A 20,527-nucleotide genomic window follows, 5' to 3' on the forward strand; every position below is an offset into this window, starting at 1 on the left:
CTCCTGGCAGGAGAGGAAGGCGCCTCTGCCCCAGGCGCTCTGAGGAACCGTCACCTCCTTAAACTCCGCTCAGCTGCTGCCCTGGGCACTCCCTGGTACCCGCTTCCCTAGGTCAAGGCCCACCCCGAATGTCTCACTTAGAAGCAGAAAACAACTTACTCACCAGCAGGATCCAGATCGTTATCATTTCCTTTCTCCCCACCTCCCTCCCCCTTCCTCCTTCCTCTCCAACTGCCCCGATCCTTCTGCCTTAGGTGCTTAGGAAATTCCAGGTGACTCAGGCAGCACGGTGCGCAATAACAGGAACATCACCTGCTCACACCCCGAAAACACAGAAAACACAGCCCCGGGGTCTCCGCAGCCTCTGGCGGGAGGCTGAGCTGGCTCTCAGTCACACACTGGAGCTCCCGTGAGTCACCTGGTGGCGGGAGGCCCAACCTTTCGCCTGGAGTGGGGAGGAAATGAAGAAGGAGCCAGATAGCCTATGTCTTATTTCTTTTTGTGTAATAATTTATTCACAAGAAATAGCGAGATGTCCCCATCTTTCTCTAGGAAGCACTTGCTGTGTGCCTGCCATCACCCTACCGTCTGGTATAGGGGCCGGAAGAAGGAACCCAGGGCTGCCGCTGTGGGCTCCCTCCCGGCCCTCGCCCTTTATTTGCCCTTTAGCCCATTTCCGACCAACTTCCGCCACCACCCCTCCCCACACCTGCTCTCCAAAGGATGCCCTTGAACTCCTGATGTCAAACTCTGGGTCTTTTCTTAATCTCATTTTGCATCTCTGTGGGACCTCCCTGGCATCTCCCATCCCTCTGGCTGCTGTGGCCCATCCTGCACCTGACCCTCAGCCTCTTTCTCAACCCTGTCCCTCCCACAAGGGCCCCCCCATCGGTCCCTTTCCTTTCTCTCCTTCTTGAGCTGGGTCTCCCTCTCCACTGAATTCAACCACTCCTACAACTTCAGCCGCACCTTCGTCCGTGTTTCCAAAGTGCCGTCTCTGGGCGGTAAATGGGATTATAAGACAAAAGTGATGGAATAGCGGTCAGGTCCGAGGGAGCGATGCTGATCAAACGGGCCTCCTTCCTGCAGGACTTCTCGGAGGCTTTACTATGCCGGTGCCTTGGGGCCCCATGAGAGGGGAGTGCAGGCTTTTCCAACCTGATGACAAAATCCTGTCTCCTGACCCGACTTTGGGAAAGGCTGTCCACCAGCTTGTCCTTGGAGCTCAACCGGCCCTTTCATGACATTCCATCTGCAATGTCCTTCCCTCCTTCCCTCCTCATGGCATCCTACTTGTGTGTCCTTCAGGGTCCAGCTCACACGTGTTGCCACAGCTCTGAGGTCTTCCCATCTCATCCGGCACCTTCTTCCTTGGCATATATCATTCCTCCCTCCTCTGTGCTTGCTCCCTTGGCATCTGGCACAATGCCTCCCAGGTGGACACGGACACCTCCAGCCACTCTGCCAGACTTTGATTCCTAAGTGTCATCCCCAGCTCAGACCACCAGTGTCAGTACATCCTGGGAACTCAGCCAGTGCTGGCGAAATGAGTTCATACACTGGCAAGCCTGTACCCACTGGAATACCACTGCTACCTCCTGTGACCTCTCAGGGCACTTCATCTGCACCTACTTCTTGTTTTATACTTATGCACAGTCCTGCCTTATTTATCCCAGCAAGGCCATAAGCACATGGAGGGCAGGGTCTGTGAGTCCTCTTCAAATCCCCCCAACCTGGACGGGCACACAGCCACTGGGCAAGAAGTGCCTGGGGAATGAATAAGGAAGAGACAGGTGCAAGTGGGCAGGTTCCCACCCAGGGACCAGATGGGACACAGTCTTCAACCTGACATTTGTCCCTGACTGTAAGTTAATAAATGCCCTTCTTGAGCCTGGGTCTTCTGAGTAAGGTGGTGGGACGAGGGAAACTGGTCTAAATGCCCCAGCAAGGCAGTGCCCTGCTGCAGACAGGAGCACGTGCTCTGGGTCCGGAGGCCTGAGTTCAAAGCCAGCTTCCCCACTTACTAGCTGTGTGACCTGGGACAAGTTAGCTAAGCAGCCTGCCCCTTGCTTTCCTAACCTGTGAAATGAAAAACTACCAAACCACTGCCTTAGACAGTTGTTATGGAGACTGGCCTGGAACAATGAGCGACACAGGAAATAGTAAGTTCTCAAGAAATGCTTGCCATTGGCATCACCGTCATTTCCTCCCTTCCAGCTCTGAGGCCAGGAATCCATGAGATTTTACGGGTGGAATGAAGCCGATAGTTTTAAATGGATGAAGGTGGGGGTGTGAGGGCTTGAGAGAAAGCCAAGCCTGTCAGCATTGTGTCTCACCATGAGTCCTAACCCTGACTCGTCAACTGACTCGTCCCCCAATTCAGACCTTCCCAGCAGAGTGGCACCCACTCTTTGCTTTCCCAGCTTGAGGCCTGTTCCTACCTTGGGGAGAAATGACCTAAGAATTCTCAACCCTCAGAAAAGGGCCTGAGGAATGGGGAGGAAGGGATGCGTCAATAGGACACTCTGCCTTGGGTCCACGTTCGAGAACCATCCTGTCATCCTAGTCCACACAAGGCAGATAGGAGTTCACAGCAAGTGACAACTGCCCATCTGCATCTTGAGTCAGGCAGCGAGGTCTCCAAGGTGAGCCTGCTCCAGAGTCTAGGAGAGGAAGCGCTGCCGGGGTCACGGGGTGGGGTCACCTCAAAGGCCAAAGCCCAGAGTCCAATTCACAATCATGACCTTTCATTTCTCGAGTGTGAGCGTGGCTTCTAGCCCGCAGAGTCTGTTTTTTAAATAATTCAATCAGTCCTCTCCCATCGAATGTGACCTTCCCTCTCCAAGGCCCAACACTCACAGTGATATTATTTTACCAAGATGTTAAGACAGATCTCAAAGTCCCATCTCACACTGCCCACGGGTCAGCCCGCATTACAGGGCTTTCAAGCCTCTCTCACTGTTCCAGGGGATGGCTTTCTTCACCTGATGCTATCAGTCAAGGCCTGGAAACAGAAGACAGGCCAATCCCCTCCGATTCACCAAGCTTGGGGATTAACTATTTCTTTTCCTGAGCCACACATTAAGCCAGCCCCAGCAATGAAGGCCAAAACAAAATCAAACTCACGTTTTTCTAAAGCTGCCAGGCCAGCACATAAAGCATTCCCTTCAATGAAAGTGGAATGGATGTTTCATTTGCTTTGAGCCCTTCAGCAGGCCCCACACTAGAGCTGAGCTGAGGTCTTCCCTGGGGTAGAAAAGCAAATCTCAGAAAAATGGACCCAGAAGTCCACGGGCTGAGGGAAAGTGTGAAAATGATGGCCCAGCTGCTCCAAACATCAGGAGCTGATGCAAAATGATCAACGAGGCACCAACATATGGAAATGTGTTTACCCAAAGCACAAAGAGGAGAAAAAAAATAAAAAATGGATATGCACTGTGATCACGGTGGCAAGGCACAGATATCTATGCTGGGTCCACAAACATCAGAAGGACTGTGATAAAGCAAAAACAGTGGTTTGTGGTGGAGAGATTGTGGGCAATTTTGCTTTTTTTTCTCAGGTTCCTTATATGTGTCCGTTTTCAATACTAATGACATCACTGTAAGATGAAATGTTCAGACAGACTCCAAAGAAGTGCATCTGAAACCTCTATGAAAACTGGGGGCTGGAGTCGGCCGCCCATGGCTTTCCATCCAACCACGCACGCACGCTTGGCCGACCACAGACCCTCGGCTCCCGGGCACGAGGTTTGGGGAATTTTCACTCACTCACGTCTCAGCATCACGGGGGAAACACAACCCGGCACAGAGTGGCCTTTCCTGACACCGCTGTTCTCAGGTTTCCCGTTCTGTGGGTGACCCCAGAATCCCTGTAACCGGAAACCCGATGGCTGAGCTGGCCCATGTGGGGGGTTGGGGTGGAGCCTCACCTTCAGGACCCCCTCCTCACACCGGCCACCTGCCAGGGCTGCAGCTAGAGGGGAGACAGTCACACAGACGAGCAGACACTTACCCAAGTTACTGTGTGCTGGGGACATCGGGTTCGGGGATAAGTTTGGAGAACCTGCGAGGTGAGACACAGGCGTGAGATTTCATAAAAGACTCTTGGCTGGAGAACCCAATTCCTGACATCAAGGTGGGCAGCTGGGTGGCCAGCAGAAAGAAACCCCGGGCTGACCCTCCAAGGCCCAGGAGAAGGCCTATCGCCACATCCTGGCCCGTCCTTGCCCTCCACGGGCCTAGGGGACATCATCTGTGGAACATGGATGAGCGGATGACCTGGGGGTCTCAGCCACGACCGACAGGGTGCTGCTCTTCCCCAGGACCCACAGCTCAGGGGTGCCGAGTTCCCAACTAGGGAACAGACCCTACACCACACCCTCCTGCCCTGTGAACTGTGCCCCCAAGAAAGTAAGAGAGGGCAGCGAAGGCCCCCTCCCCAGCTCCCCAAAGCCCCAGGCAGTGAAGGCCAGCTGTCCCACACAGGTGGGGCCTGTGGCCACCCAGACATCACCAGTCACTGCTCTCAGTGGCTCAGGCACCTGGAAATACCATTCCAACCATTTCCCCAGGTTTCAGAAAACTCACCAAGCTGCCTCAGAAATCCCACAGCTCAGCGACCAGACTGACATTTTATATAAGACACAATGCTGTACGTGGCAAAAGTCCAAACCTACACAATTCTTCCTACTTTCTGACCCTCTCTCCATCCCTCAGCCCCAGGAAAAACAACAACCATATGGCATCGACCTTCCAAAAAAACCAAGTGAGTGCCTTTCCACAGGGCACACTGGCACGTCCCTCCTCTGTCCCTGCACCCGCCGGGCGACGGAGAGTTGTTCACTTACTGACAGCCCAGTGGGGCTGGCTCCTGCCTGAAATCTGCCAGTCCGCATACACACGCCCCCTTGAGCTGTTCACGGGGGGGGGGGGGGGGGGGGGGGTTGTTCCTGCTCTCGCCTGGGTTTCTTTTTCTCCCCCAGCACCCAATCCACTGGGATGTGGGAGAGCCCGGAAGAAGCAGAGCTTCCGAATCAGGGGCCCGGCCATGCCGCCAGGCATTAGCTGTGGGACTTGGCTAAAGAGTCTTAACCTCGCTGAGCCCTGACCCTCCCCCTCAGGCATAAGGGAAATCACACCATCTATTGTGTGATCTGTAGAAACGAAGGGAGCGTGTGCATGTGAAACTGCCTTCACCGTGACTGGTACATAGTAGGCGCTCAGTAAAGGCCGGCTTCCTGTTCTGTGGCGGCTCATGTAGACCCAGGAAGGCTACAGAACCTTCTCACTGCTCTGAGCAGACTTGTGTGTTAGGGAAGACCCAGGACCGGACCAGGTGATCCTCGGGCTCCAGCCACCACATCTCAGCTGATGAGCAACTGGACGGGTTTCCAAAGGGACAACTTTGAGTGAAGAAGGGAGAATAAATAGGCGGCCCCACCCGCTCACCACAGGCTGGCTGGGGCCCACAAAGCCCCGTGTCCACTTTCGGTAAATCACTAGTGTTCACAACAGGGCCCTGCAAGTACATTTATGGGAGGAGGAGAAGAAGGGAGAGGGGACAAAGAAAGTGGGGTGGCGAGGCGGGTCAGGAGGGGGCGGAATGGCAGCTGCTCAGCCCATATACAGACCGTCTCCTTTGGTCTGTTTTCTTTTGTAACAGTAATCATTCCACAAACATGAGAGCAGCAAGGAGGGAAGAGGGAAGGGAGAGTGAGGAGAAATGTAGCATCTGGAGAGATGCTGTTTAGCTGGCCGGCTTCCCATGCCATCATTTAATGGCTGCAAGCTTGCCATGGCCACTTGGCGTCGAGTACAGGAAGGTCTTCAATGCATTCCACTGGGTTCACACTGTCAGCCACTCACCCAGGGGGTGTGTGTAGGGAGGTGCTAAACCCCAAAGTGACACGATGCCCAGGCTGGGTATCAAGCAACTACGTTTACAGTGGACATGTGAGTTGCTTTCGTCCATCTTTCAGGAATCGCATACTCTCTTTTGGGCTGTGCGCAAGGCAGGTGGCTATGTTTTGTCTAGCGGCTCTGTGGGCACAAGGCATGCCCGCCATCATCGGAACGGAACATCTGCTTGGCTCCCTCCTCCTCACCCAACCGCACATTCCATGTGGCAGCTGGGGTTCAACTCCAGAAACCACTGGTTTGGAGCCCATTTGGTCCCATAATAAATGACATGGGAACATCTGGAGATGTGGCTGGAGACAGCTGGGGGGGGGGGTCCCTCACAGTAGGAACACATATCACATTTGGTCACCACACAAAAACAGATGCCTCGGGGGCCTGCCTCCACTGGCCAGCAGCAAAGGCCTTCCCTCCACTCAGGCTCTGGAACTATTCCTGGTGATGGAGCCCACCCCACGGCCAGCAACATGGCACTGAGGCACAGCCCCTGCTGAAAGCCTGCAGTGGCTCCCCGTCAGCTCCCGGCCACACGTGAAGCCTTGAGGGGCGTGCCCTCCTGCATCTCCCCATACTGGAGGAGTAGGTCACACTGACTGTTTACTGTCCCAAGAATGCACCAGGCTCTCCTGCTCATGCCCCCATGACTGTCTGGCACACCCTTTGCCTGACAGAACGACTTGGCTGAGACCTACATCGCTCCAAGACTCAACTCAAGAAAAACCTACCCTGCAAGGTACTGCTCCGCCCCAGCACTTCCCCTCTAAGCTGGATTAGGGGCCCTCTCTGCGCCCCTGATGCCTTGTGGCGACTTCCATCAGGGAGCATAGAGATGCACAGTAACTGCTCCCTATCTTGTCAGGCTCCCCACCAGCTATGGGCCACTCAGGCTCCTCTTCTATCCCCAGCCCCTGGCTGAGTGGCTGTTCTACAAATACTGAAAAGAGACATGGAGGGAGGGTTGGAGAGAGAAAGAGGGCAGGAGGGAGGGAGGGAAAGGAGGGCAGGCGCTCGGGGTTCGGAGCGCACCCCTGCAGGACTCTGACCTGCATCCATGCTGTGGTTCATCTGGTGGTCACTGGTTTCTCCATCTTCACTCAGGTAGCCAGGGGGTGGGGTTTCTGAGAATCAGAAGGAAAGGGGTTATTAACTGGCCTCCACACTTGGAGAGAGATTTTTTTGCAAACTCTCGCACATTCGCACCCTGTGCCGGTAGCAGCGCTGGAGGAATCATGGGCCTCCAAGCAAGGACACAGCGCCTGGTCCCGCTGTCCTCCGCCTCCCACCTCAGGCTCCCCACCCGAACATTAGTTACCTCATTCCCACCCCTGTTCACACCATCCCACTCCGAAGTCTGAAATGTCTGTTTCTAGAACCTCGGCCAGGCTGGCTTTACCCCCTCCTTCGAGTTCCGGTTGAAGACCACCCTTGAGGGAGGCTGTTGACTTGCTTCAGCCTTGCCCATCTCTGTCCTCCAAAGGGTGACCCCTCAAGCCAAACCGCACTCCTGGCGCCAGCTCCTGGGCAGGTGCCTGGTTATACGCTGTCTCTTCAGGGGACCTCTTAGCTTCCCAAGTGGGTTGCGAGTCCAGTGGCAGCAGAGACCGTGATCTGCTTCTCGGAATGACGCCCGGCCCTGACTGAGCTTTCTAGGCTGAATGAACACAGTGGGGGGCCTGCCCCTGGACGCAGCGTCCCGGTGCAGGATCTGACAAGGCTGGGCTGTAAAGTGGGTCTCTCCTGGCTGCGGTGACCCACACGTACAGGCCTGCCATCAACCTCGGCCCAGGAAACTCACTAGGGTTAAAGCCGGTCCCCATAGGATGCTCTGAAAGGAACACAGCATGGCCACCGCCCAGCAGCCACCGCCCTGAAGGGACCAGCCCACGTGCTGCGGGCTGTTTCCCTGGACTCCGAGAGTGCTGCTGGTTCACGCTGTGTTTGCATGTCAGTGAGGGGCTTCTAAAAGCTCCTGCACTCTCTGGGGCCCACTTCTCCCTGGGGAGGGAAAGCTCGAACTGGGCCTCCGCCCCCACCCAGGCTGTAAGCTCAGAGGCTGACTCACAGGCCAGCTCTGCACTCGCCCACGCGGCTCAGAGCACCCACGGCCTCGCAGCCCCTGGGCCGGCAGGGATCCTGCCTGAACTTCAGCGCCGGCCTCCAGGGCGGTGAGAGGAACACAGCATCGCTATTTCCGCTTCCAAAATAAATGACTGCGCTGAGGCCGGGCGGAAGGGTCACACTGCCACTCCTCGCAGCCAAGAAAAGCATCGTTAGTGAGCGGGAGCCAAGGCCACGGGTCCTCTCCCAACAGGGATGTGGTTCTGAGTCAGGGGCCAGCGCTGTGTGCACAGAGGGGGTGGCGGGGAGGCCAAGGGGGCCCAAGGGGAGCAGTGGGACCCATGTCCCCCGGCCGGCCCACACTGCCAGCACCCACCTGGAATATTGCTCTGCGGCTCGATGCCCGCGGGGAAGTTAGTGTTCTCGGGGATGGAATGGCTGTAGTCGTCCAGCGGCGGGAACTCGGCCGGGATCTCTGTGTGGCGTGGCACCAACACCGGAGGTAGAACTGCTCAGGGGAGACAGAGCAGAGGTGAACCAAGGCCTTGCACCCCCAAATACACTGCAGACCCTCCCTCAGGAAGAGCAAGGAGGAGAGGAAAGGGGCAAGGGGAGGCAGTGACATGAAGCACCTGCAGACCCCAGAGAGGGGGCCATACCTGGGGTCTCTACCCTCTGGTAGTGGTAGGGGTTCACGCAGACCTCGTCCTTCTTCATGTTGAAGGCGAACTCACACAGCTCCATGGCCCGCAGCTCATGGTGGCTGTGCAGGTCAGGCCATCGCCACAGGCGGCAGTAGATGACATGGGGGAGCCCTTTCCGATGAGACACCTGCAGTCGGCCATCCAGGGACCTGCCGGGAGGGGAGGAGCAAAGAGAGACAGTGAAGTGGACGTGGTGTGTCTCCTCCAAAGTCCTGTCTGCTGCGGCCCGAGTGAGCCTGCTGGCAGGGACGGGAGCCCTCCCTCGCTCCCTTCTCCCCAGGGCGGAGGCCTAGAGATCAGAGACCCACTAACTCAGTGCTGGACGGGATCCCGGGAGGACACAGAGGCCCACCAAGGAAGCCATGCCTCCCAGGGCCACAGAGTGGGCTTGGCTCTCCCAGGCCCTGGGGGAGGGCTCACACCCCCCCCCCCCCACATAAACGGAAGGGCACTGGAGCCCCGGTCTGCACAGGTCCAGGAGCCAGGGGAGGTGGGCGGGGCAGGGATGAACGAGAAAATGAGTTCTTTAGGTGTGTGCACGGGTGACCAAGCACACAGCACGGCTCTCATCGCTCTCCACACTCACCCAGTGCCTCCCTCACACATCAGAAAACAAGAAAAACAAACACAAAACAACCTAAAACATCTCTTTCTTAGGTGATATTTGTGATGAGTCCGGGAGAGAAAGAGGGACACTAAAGGGGCTTTTAAATGGCGAGCCTACACCTCCCAGGATGCCTCTCAGTGTGAGGGGTGGTTGCAGGGGGACCCAGGTGCCACCCACAGGGCCGTGCGTGGGCCGAGCAGGAGCCCAGCCCCTGGCACCACACCACACTCGGTTCTGCAACTGTCCTTGACCAGACACACGGCAAATGGCAGTGCCCTGTCCCTGTCAAACCACGTCCTCCGTGGTGACCAGCCTTCAAGCAGCTGGGATCCCCTCCTCTCAGGCCAGGCCCAAGTGTGGTCCGGGACCAGCAGGTCTGGTCCACGGAAGCTCGTGTACAAGGCAGAGCCTACCCAACCGACTAAATCAGAACCTTCCTCTTTATAAAATCCCAGGTAACTGCAGGACAAGCACGTTGGGCAGTAGACGGGACTGGGGAGCTCAGGACTGGCAGGGGCACCATCAGCCAAGAGCAGGTGGGCAGGCAGGTGGCTTCCGGGGGGCAGGAGGCTTCAGGTGAAGCTAGTCCCACACAGGTAAAGGGAGTCTAGTCACACACACAATATTAACACATATTCTATGAACACCTACTATGTGTGGCACCGGGGAGAGGGTAGTGGGCACAGCTTTTCTACAGCTGGGCGGGGCTGGCCGGGAGGCATTTGCAAGCTCTCCCTCGCTGTCCCCACGTGACGGAGGGCACCCGTTTGCCTGAATAAATGGGACTTATGGGCACTCTGTGAGGAGCAGGCAGAAACGGGGCAGCCAGTGGACACGATGAAGGTGACGGAGGCCAAGGTCTGAGTGTGAGGTGGGCTGTGATGTGGTCATCGTGGGTTTTTGTAGTTGAGGGATGGGAAAGAGGGTCAAGAAGGAAGTGAAAGAGGACAGAAGGTTATCAGATCCGTAGGCAGAGAACTTCCGTTTCCTGGTTCCTCATCCAATCCTTTCTATGTTATGTGGGCTGTTTCCTCAGGGCCTGAAGAGCTTGGCTGTCTATTGGAACTATGTCACACAGAGCTCCAGGCAAAGAGGAGGGAAGGAGGAGAATGGAGGAGAAGGGGATTAAAGGGGAGGGGAGAGGATAGGAGAAGGTGGTGGAGGGGAGGGAGAGAGGAGGGACGCAGAGAGGAAGGATGGATGGGGGAGGAAGGGGAGGCCGAAGAAGGGGGGACGAGGGTAAGAAATGTCCTTCAGGTCAAATAAAACAAACTGAATAGATGCATTTATCTCTGTTCTGCCCCAAACAATAAGTAGGAAAATAGCAGAACAAAGTGGAAAGCAGATGGTGGAATGGGAACAGACAGCAGAGTGGAGAGAGCTGAAACCAAGCACCTGTCAAAGTGATTCCATTGGCGCCTTAGAACCTGGGACTAGGGAGTTGAAGGCACCACACACTTCGCAGGATGAGGCTGAGAACAGGGGGATGGGTTGAAAGCTTACAGAAGAGGCAGTCAGATCCCGTCCCCCATTTCCAAGCCCCCACCAACAGGGCCTCCCCGATCCTGCGAGAGGCAGGTTTGCTCTCTGCAGAAAATAAACTGGAGAGGGGGCTCTGGCTGGGGCCACCAGGGCACGATTTGGGATGAAGGTCAGATGAGGGCTGGGATGAGGATTCCTGGAGGCTCCCTTGCTCACTTGGGACCCAGAACAGTGACGAATGGTCCGTGTCCCCACCCCCTCTGATGAAGAAATTAAACAGCTCAGCCCACAAGGGACCTGCAATCTGACATTTGGGGACCCCCCCCCCAACAAAATGACCCTATGCCTGCCAGCTCCCCCTATCCAGGGCAGTCCACCAGCCACAGGCTGGAGCATTTTGTGTGTTTTCATTGCCTCGCTCTTAAATATGAATGCACAGCCCAAACCCAGCATTTTAAAGAAAGCCACTAGCAGGAGGCACAGAGGAAGAAATAAGAAGGGAGGGGAAAGGCAAGTCTGAGGCAAGAAAGAGGAAACTTCCAAAATAAATAAAACAAAACAAATACTACTCTCAGGGAAATAGGATATTGCAATCCTAAAATAGGAACCTTTATAGACTATTAAAAAATAAAACCTCTTGGAAACAAAAAAGAATAAAAATTAAAAAATGCAAGAAAGAATCAAGTCAAGGACTTCTTGAATTCTTAAACTATTATTTACATTAATTATTTTGATAATATAATTAATTTTTTAAAAAACAAGGGAGCTACAGTAATCAAGGCAGTGTGGTCATGACAACAAACAAACAAACAAACAAACAAACCCCCTGAGAAACAGATGATGGAACCTAAGAAAGTCCAGAAATAGTCACATATATCTGGACAACTGATTTTGGACAAAGGTCCAAAGACAAAGAGAAAGGGCAGTCTTTTCTATAAATGGCGCCAGGAGAGCTGGGTATCCAAATGCAAGGAAAATGAACTTCCATCTACACTGGCCCCCAAATACGAAAATGAGCTGAAGTGGATCCTGATAGAAAGCCTAGCACAAGGCAACCTCTAGAAGGAAAACAGGAGACATGCTCTGTGACCTTGCGATAGGCAAGCACTGCTTAGCTCTCACACCAGAAACACATCCCATTTTTAACAGCTGATAAATTCGACTTTATCAAAACGTAAGCTTCTGGTCTTTGAAAGTTACTGTTAAGAGACTAAAAAGACAAGACACGAATTGGGAGAAAACATTTGCAAAGTACCTATCTGATCGAGGTCCTATGTCTGAAATAAAGGACCCTATAAACTCAATATTAAGAAAACAACCAACCCAACTATAAAAACACACCAAGAGCAACAAAGTCATTTGACCAGGATCACAGGGCAGTCTGCACAAGGCCCGAGGGGGAGGCCAGCGCTCCTGGCGCCCAGGCTGGACCCAACAGACGGCAGGGAGACAGGCATGCTCTCCAGCTCACAAGCACGTGACCCCTGGGCTGGCGGAGCAGTATTTTCCAGAAGTCATCCGGTCCATGCCCCTGCTTCAGGGCCATACAATCCCTAACTCATGACATGGATGGCATCTCATTCACTCCCAATGCATCAGCGACAACTCCTCTTGGTTTAGCCTGGGCTGCCCAGAGCCAACGCTGGTAGTCCTCCTCCTCCCCCGTCCTGCTCAAAACACACGCCGATGCTTCCCAAAGTAATACTAGCACATGGGGAGTTTCAGCTGCTGGATTTAATTTAGCTGATGTGTCCGTTACACACCCTCATGAGCCTCAGAGGGTACCAGGCCTATTTTAAGTTAATCCAATAAATAGGTCTTCGTTCTGAGCTGATGTTACCATAACATGCTCAGTTGCAGGAAAGGATCCCTTTGTGACACGCTCTCCTGACCCAGCATTTCTTGTGGCCCAAGACCAGCTGCTGGGCCCAGACAGTCCCAGGAACCTGCCTTTCCCTCCTCCCCATCTGTGACACAGATCTCTTCCACACCCTGGCTTCCTGACGAGAGACCCCCCGAAAGTCTTTCTCCAGCAACTCCCTCCAGCTCCTTTGACAGAGGTTTTAATCCTTAAATATATTCTTCACCAGCTGAACCATTTCCTGTGGCAGGAAATTAGGTTTCCTCCCATTGGCTCCAAGTGGGATCCATAAAATATCCCAAAATGGTGGTGGGAGCCACAGCCAAGGATGTGGACATGCGGGAGTCCAAAGCCAACAGTGAGGGGAAGCCTGCCAGAGGCTCCCGGGGGGAGAGGGCAAGGCTGGGCCCACCTCCTGCCGCATGCCACTCGTGTCCTCTGTTGCCAGTGACCATCTCCCCACAGCCATCTGGAGGCCAATGTGAATGCTGGTGGATTTGGACATGGGGGTTAGGGAGAAGAGTAGAAGCAGAGAACATAAGCTCCAGAAACACACAAAGATCTATTCAGCATGAACCATGTGCCAGGCACACAGCTATCTTGTGAGAATACGAAACTGACAAAGCCCAGTATATCCTGCCCTCACCAAGCGCAGAGAACTTAAGGGGCTTGCCCAAGGTCAAATAACTTGTGAAAGGCAGGGCCAGAATTGAAACCCAGACCAGTGCCGAGAAATGGAGGGTGAGGAGTGGGATGAGCAGTACTTTTTCTGCTACCCCATGCTGCATCCCTATCAGGGAGTGGACCTCTTAGCAATCATCAAATAGTTCTGAACACCTATCATATCCCAGGCACTGCGCCAGTTACCTGAGTCATAGAAGTGAACAAAAAGTAAATTTGTGAACACTATCGTATTTCCACTGAAACTGATTTTATTTAGCGCACATCCAATGCGAAAATTTCTAGCTTCTTTCAGAAACAAGCTTTCTCTTGTCCTGTTTTGAGTAGTAGTAACAACAGTGGGCAGAAGTTACTGCCACGCTATGCCAGGCCCTGTGCTGGCCACTTGATGTCTGCAGTTAGGTGGAATTAGCCATCCTCTCTGTGCCCTTGCCCTTTGCTGGATGGCTTTGCTGCTCCTCCTACCATGGGTGGAGTGTACGTCCTTGTTCCTTGACTTTGGGCTAGGCCAGTGGTCGGCAAACTGCGGCTCTCGAGCCACATGCGGCACTTTGGCCCCTTGAGTGTGGCCATGAAGTTTCAATCGCATTGTACGTGTGCGCCCACACGTGGTATTTTGTGGAAGAGCCACTCTCAGAGGGCCGCAGTTTGCCGACCACTGGGCTAGGCTATTGCTTTGGTCCATGAAACATCAGCAGGAGGGTAAAGTACCATCGTGTGTTTCTGCTTGCCCTCTTGCACCACCTCTGCCCTCACCATGGCAAGAGCCTTTCTGGAGCAGCTGCTGCCCCTCAGCCTGGGCCCAGGAACCAACACAGTTGGAAGAGACTGAGCCAATCCTGCAGCAAAGGGCCACGCCCAGGTGAGCCACAGAAGCATGAGTCAGCATAAACCATGATTGTTTTGGGTGGTTTGTTACCCAACACTAGCTGACTGCTACACTGACTCCACCACCAGTCTTTCCAATAAACTTGCAAGTTTTACTGATGGAGAAATAGAGTGTCTGAAAGGTCACCCAACTTTGCAAAGGCCCAGAGTTCATCTAAAGTGAGGGCAGGCTTTGTGACTCACTCTTCCCTAACTGTGAATGGCAATAATGCTATTTCCTGACCGTGACCAGAATACCATGATATGACTTGACCATTTCAGAAGGACATCGTTTTTATTTCTAGAGAACAACCTCCCTATAGGCTTTCGGAGTCAATTTGCATCAAATATGAACTTATACCCAAATGCTCAATTAATGTTAATTTCTTGAAGTGCCCCAAGTAGCATATTGATAACTCAATATGTTATCAATATCAAACCAAACCTCTGGCATCCATTTCAATTTATTCTTTATCTTTACTTTCCCCTAGTATCTGCTATATGTTGGAGTAAGAAAAGGGGGTTATTTCCCATCTTGGGTCCGATTATCAACTACTACCACAAAGCCACACTCATGCCCATACTTCCCAGAACATGCAGGCTGCAGCTGGCAGGTCCATCTGCTCTGAATGCCTATACTTCCCTCCCACACCAATGGGATGAGTCCTCACCTCTTCCCCTTGGACAACAAGCCAGCCAGCCTGCTAGCCCGTGTTCACAGACCCACAAGAAAATCTTTGCACTCCACTCTTCCCGAGCTTTGTATTTTATGTGGGTTTTATTTTTGTTTCTTTTTTCTTTTTCTCATTCAAAATAAAAACAAGGTCTGAACGACTTCAAGTTTGAGTTAGGTGTGCACTCATCAAGGCTTCTAAGAAGGCAGAACAAATTCTGCTGGAGACTTTAAAAGGCCGCTTGCATGAGTTCCACTTGGCCTCTGAGCAGTGGTGGTCTGTCCTGAGATATCGCTCTCTCTTCTGCACCTTAATATGCAAGTTTCAGAAGGTGCCTCCAGTCCTCCACGCCATGGACAGCCCAGGATAGCTAGTTGATAGAGCAGCAAACAGAAAAGCCCTGAAAACTCGCCTGCTGAGAGTTTTTATTTGGGGGTCCACCCAGGATCACTTCCTTCGGGTAAACACAGCCCCAAACCAAAGCTTCCTTTGTTCTGAGCAGAAGACCTGCTGGGGGCTGTGTGCCGAGCCCCCTGGCTGCAGGTGACACACCGCAGAGGCCTCCCGTTCAGGGAACAGTGTCCTGCTCAGCTGAAGCTCTGGCAACGGGAAGTCCACCCGAAAACCCACTGTGGAGAACGACAGACCGCTGGTACCTGTGGACCCTTGAGAGCATCTTGCCGAATCCCTTCCCTCTGTGGTTGAGGAGACCGAGACGGATGCGTTCAGAACCTCCAGGTCACCCAGCAAATGAACTTGGAGCACGAAGGCAGCCTCCCGACTGCTATTTCCCTGCAGCTGGGCTTCCCCGCTGATGAGCCTGCGTGCGAAGCGCGAGTCCACTCTCCCGCCTGGTGAGTCAAGTACGACGAAACATATTCTTTTCTTGGCTGTATTGAATCTTAAAGTTGCCTGAAGGTCTCACGCTTTAGGATGGCAAAAGCTGTTTTCAAAAATGAGCTGAGCAATCGGTGCCTCTGGGTGGACAATGCACACTGTAATTCCTGTCCTATCATTGCAACTTTCTGAGGTTTGAAATTATATTAAAATAAAAAGAAACTGAGCTTTGAGCTGTATGCTGAACATACTATTCCCAGACACTTTCAGCGTTGTCTTTGGTGGTTGGTGTTTAAATAAAAAGCAACGTCTCCAACGTCAGCGTGTTCTGTTCATTTGGCACCACCGAGAAGGCCGCTGGCTAGGTGAGGCTTGTGGTGGGGCAGGTTCTGGATAATTGAGGATTCGCTGGCAGCTCTGCCGTAGTGACCACACGCTCTAGCCCAGTGTCGTAAGTGTCCTCAGCAAGTTCTGGAAGTACTTGAAGCACGTTTTTAATGTTCCAGTTTAGACTGGCCCCTGAGGAGCTGCAACCGGCATTTCACAACCCTGATACCAGTCATTGAACCATTTCCACCAAGAACAACTCAATTCCCATCTGAACTCGCAGATGGATCATATCCGGTGTTCCAGGCTGCCAAATCGGGGGACACCCGTCAAATGCCCGGCTGAAGCCCCCGTGCTGTGCTCCAGAGCGGTGGCCTGTCTCTTCTCCGCTCCTCCCCCGGAGACTCTGCCAGCAGCCAGGTCAGGGCCACAACAAGTAGGGGCTCATGGGGCCTGGAGTGTGAGTCCCAGAGGGGGCAGGAGCCTCAAGGGAAGAAGCCAAGGACCAGCGGCCCTGCCCTCTGTGGGGGGCTGAACCCCACAGGAAACGCAGGAAGGTCACCTGGCCCCTCTGGGCTTCCTTCCTTCCGAAGGGCGGGGGATGGGCACAGAGAGGGAGGCTGATTTATGGAGAAAGCTCGGCTTCGTTCTAATCACTGGACAGCACACGTACACGGACAGCTTTCCCACATCCGGCTATGAGAAAGGCGAGCCCCACTGTTTCTCAACCTAAAAGCCCCCAACGTTTGGGGCCAGATCACTCCTTGGGAGGGGGGTGCTGTCCTGTGTGCTGTAGGATGGTCAGCAGCATCCTGGCCTCTGTCCACCAGATGCCAGTATTGGCCCCACCCCCAGTTGTCATAACCTAAAATGTCTCCAGATATTGCCAAAAAGTCCCCTAAGAGGCAAACTCACTCCCCTGGGTCCCTTGAGAACCATGGGTAAAGAGAAGGTTCTGGGAGGTGGGCGGAGGTCAGGGAGAACTGAAGCAATTCATAACTCAGAGTTAGGTGTTTACTGGTACTTCTCTGGGGCTACAGGAATGCTATGGGCTGGGTACCCCTACTCCCATTTTACAGGTGAAAGATTCATGGAACGTTGGATGACTTGCCCAAAGATGCCAAGAACAGCAAGAAGTGCCTGGCCTTGAATCTGGGTGTTACACCCCAGACCTGGTTCCCTATGAATGCAAAACACAGGGTTCACTGTGTCAGAATCATCAGAGATTCTCCTTGCGCTCTGGGGAGACCACTGTCCCTGTCCCCTTTTTTTCCCCATTGCAAAGTAAAGTAGTGAAATCTTGAAGGAGAAGGAGGGAAAGGAGAAGGAGGGAAAGGAGAAGGGGGAGGAGAAAGAGAAGAGGGGGATTTCATTTGCAAGCTTTCTATTTAACAACTTCGGTTTCACAAACTCCTTTCTTTTCTCCAAACACCAATTTGACGGGCATGGTTTTTTCTCAAGTGTCAGGATCACAGAGGTTTCAAACCAGAAACCGAAGATGCTACAGAGACCTGGGCTGGTCTCTGGTTGATGGAAGAAGGGGAAAGAACAATTATGAGGCTTCATAGTACTTTCTGAACGGCCGTTTCACTCTGCCAGTTGACATTCACTGGGAGTGGAATTAAGCCTGAAGATCATCCTCTCATTTGTTTTTAAAGAGATCGCTCCTGGCCCATCCAGGATTCTCACAGTTCTTGGCAGCCTTCTGATGGGCTTAAGGCAGAAAGCACACTTCACCCCAGCTTTCACAACCCCCAACCACAAAGCACACCTCATAAAATACAGGGAGTCTGAAATGCAGTCATGGATCCAGGTGCGTTTAGACACCTCTTCTCATTGCTCTGGTGCTGCCGGCCCCCCGTGGCCCCGCTGGGCAGCAAGACTGCTCACCAGCCAACACTTAGAGCAGCGGTTCTCAACCTGTGGGTCGCGACCCCTTTGGCGGTCGAACGACCCTTTCACAGGGGTCGCCTAAGACCATCCTGCATATCAGATATTTACATGACGATTCATAACAGTAGCAACATTACAGTTATGAAGTAGCAACGAAAATAGTTTTATGGTTGGGTCACAACATGAGGAACTGTATTTAAAGGGCCAGAAGGTTGAGAACCACTGACTTAGAGGCTCTCTGTTTCCAAATTGCTTTTGGGAAACGGATTCATTCGTATTTTCAATTTGGGGGGAATCAAAATAAAATGCCAGACTGAACCCACAGGCCCGAAAAGAGTCCTTCTCTCTGACAGAGTGAAGCTCCATCTAACTCTGGCGGGGAAGCAGAGAAGAAAGAGCTTTTGGAGACCGTTAGGTAATTATCTCGGCTTCGACCGGCTCCTCTGCCTAGAAGAAACGGGCTTAGAGGTGGTGAGGGGGGTGGAAATACAGACCCCAGCCTTCTGTTGGTGAAAGCCTTGAAACTTAGAAATAAGTTTGCACTCCTGAGAAGTAAAAAGAGCAGAGCAGCAAAAACTCACCTCCCCCGACGAGTGTTCCTCTGGTCTTATCTGCCAGCGAGCTTCTGTGTTAGCTCACATCACTACATAAACAATTCTTATTACGAGACTCTTAGTCACTCTGTTTTTCACTTTCTTCCACGAAGCAGCAACCATTAAGGCCTGAGTATCCTCTCTGGGCTGTCTCTCCCCAGGCCCGGTTCCCAGCCTCCCACCTCCTGCCCCCGCCTCCCACCTCCTGCCCCACCTCCCACCTCCTGCCCCAGCCTCCCACCTCCTGCCCCAGCCTCCCACCTCCTGCCCCAGCCTCCCACCTCCTGCCCCACCTCCCACCTCCTGCCCCACCGGCTTTGCATGAATCCAGTCCCTGAATCACTTCCTGTGGGCAGGCTGCACGTTCAGAGAGGGGTTTTCTTTCTTCTTTTTTTGGAGAAGATTCTCACAGACATTTGGGGTTAAATGAGTGAAACCAGGAGAGGATGACTGGCTGTCTTATCCTATCAAAACACATCAAAGTTTCCAAAGACTTACAGAAAAATGGCAGCAGGCATTCGTGACTCCGGGAATTGGGGGCGGGGAGGGGGGGGGGAGGTGAAGAGGGCAAATAAGGAGGTTTTGTGTTAATTGCATAGTTTGTACTTTCTTCGTGATGAGTCACAGGCCAGAAAGATAAAACAGTGTCACAGGCATTACAGAGCATGCACAGGGAAAACTGGCAACTTGGTGACATTCACACGGAAGAAGTGGTGCTTGCTCAAGCTCCAACCTCACAACAATTCCTGGTGAAATACCACACAACATGGGCTGGGAAAGGAACGTTCTAGCATTTCAGTCTTCCCCACATTTACAACTCTTTCCCTATTTTTAAAAGGGGCCCCAAAGCCCTTAGGCTCCTCCAACCTTTCCGTTCAGCCACCGCGGGGGAGCTGAGGCAGGGAGGGGTGGGAAGCAGCTACATGTTTAGAAGACATTAGTTTAAGGACCATGAATTTAAATAGCTACCTTTGTACCCAGAAAATGCGGCATTTGCCGGATACCAACCTCTAACATTCGACAAACACTCTGCCTCTTTCTGGACCAGCACTTTATAAGCTTACATAAGCCCTTTCCATCTCACCAGTAACAAAGAACATGTCCTGTATATGCTGGGCACCCATGTCCTGAGGACAGTGAAGCAGCCGATTAGCATTCCTTTCAGTCTAAGGGGACAGGCTTCCTATTGTGCCTAAACAAAAGGTTCTGGTTCATTGGGGGCAATTTCACCTAAGACAGCAATGGACCCCTATGGGCAGGAAGATAGGAATTCCAAGTAAGCAGGCCGGGAGGATTCAGACAGGCCAGGCGAGCTCACAATGTCAGGGTGGCAACAGCCAGCTGCTTAAGCTGGCCTCATCCATTCAATGGCTCTCGGCCAAAAGCTGCATCCCAAATACAGAAAGGCTTCCAGGTGAGGCCCCTCCCCTGGTCCTGGACACTCACAACCCCCGCACCAGCCCGCCTAGTTCCAGTCAAGATTCACACAGTACCTGCCCACCCACCGCTTCATCAGACACCCCCCCGCCCCCCACCCACCCACCCACCCACCCACCCACACACACACACACACACACACTTCCCAAACAGAAGGCATGTTTCAAGGTCTGATTTACAGGTTCGGAAATTCAAAGTGCGGAACTCGCCCAGGGAGCAGAGGTAACTGCTGCAGCCACGCACGGGCCCTGGATTTCGGCCTCCCCAGCACAGACCGTCAGCCAGCGGCAGCACGCGGGCCACATGTGGGTCCACAGGCTCTCTTCAGCCCCGTGACAGACCCCGTTATGCCTCTAGCTCAAAATTCATCCCATTTGTGTCTATTTCTGCAGAATGATTTCTCTCTGCCCCCACCTCCTCAAAGGCTTACAGTCCCTAACATCCTACACTCACCAAACGGAGGTCACTTAGCACGAAGACCTGCTACCACTAAGCAGCCTCACGTGTCTCTGGCTTCCCTTCCGACCGACGGATGGGAGCTCCTTGAGGACGGAGCACGGGGCTTGCATAGCGCATTTGCTCACAAGTAG

At 53.3% G+C, this 20,527-nt stretch overlaps 1 protein-coding gene across 2 annotated transcripts in view; it reads right to left on the reverse strand.

Moving 5' to 3' along the window:
* The window catches only part of SMAD3 (SMAD family member 3), a 111,921-nt gene that overhangs the window by 14,728 nt on the left and 76,666 nt on the right, over nucleotides 1–20,527 (reverse strand). Inside the window, exons 1-5 of one of the 2 annotated variants that reach the window (XM_059697456.1) lie at nucleotides 18,489–18,604; nucleotides 8,634–8,827; nucleotides 8,351–8,482; nucleotides 6,960–7,034; nucleotides 4,013–4,063 (exon numbers count right to left, since the gene is read on the reverse strand). In XM_059697456.1, coding sequence (XP_059553439.1) covers nucleotides 4,013–4,063; nucleotides 6,960–7,034; nucleotides 8,351–8,482; nucleotides 8,634–8,718 — 343 coding nt within the window. In that variant the 5' untranslated portion in view covers nucleotides 8,719–8,827; nucleotides 18,489–18,604. Of the gene's footprint in view, nucleotides 1–4,012; nucleotides 4,064–6,959; nucleotides 7,035–8,350; nucleotides 8,483–8,633; nucleotides 8,828–18,488; nucleotides 18,605–20,527 lie in introns of those variants that run through there. The other variant, XM_059697445.1, reaches the window with a different exon arrangement.

Source organism: Myotis daubentonii, chromosome 1, assembly GCF_963259705.1.
Source record: "Myotis daubentonii chromosome 1, mMyoDau2.1, whole genome shotgun sequence".
Lineage (NCBI taxonomy): Eukaryota > Metazoa > Chordata > Mammalia > Chiroptera > Vespertilionidae > Myotis > Myotis daubentonii.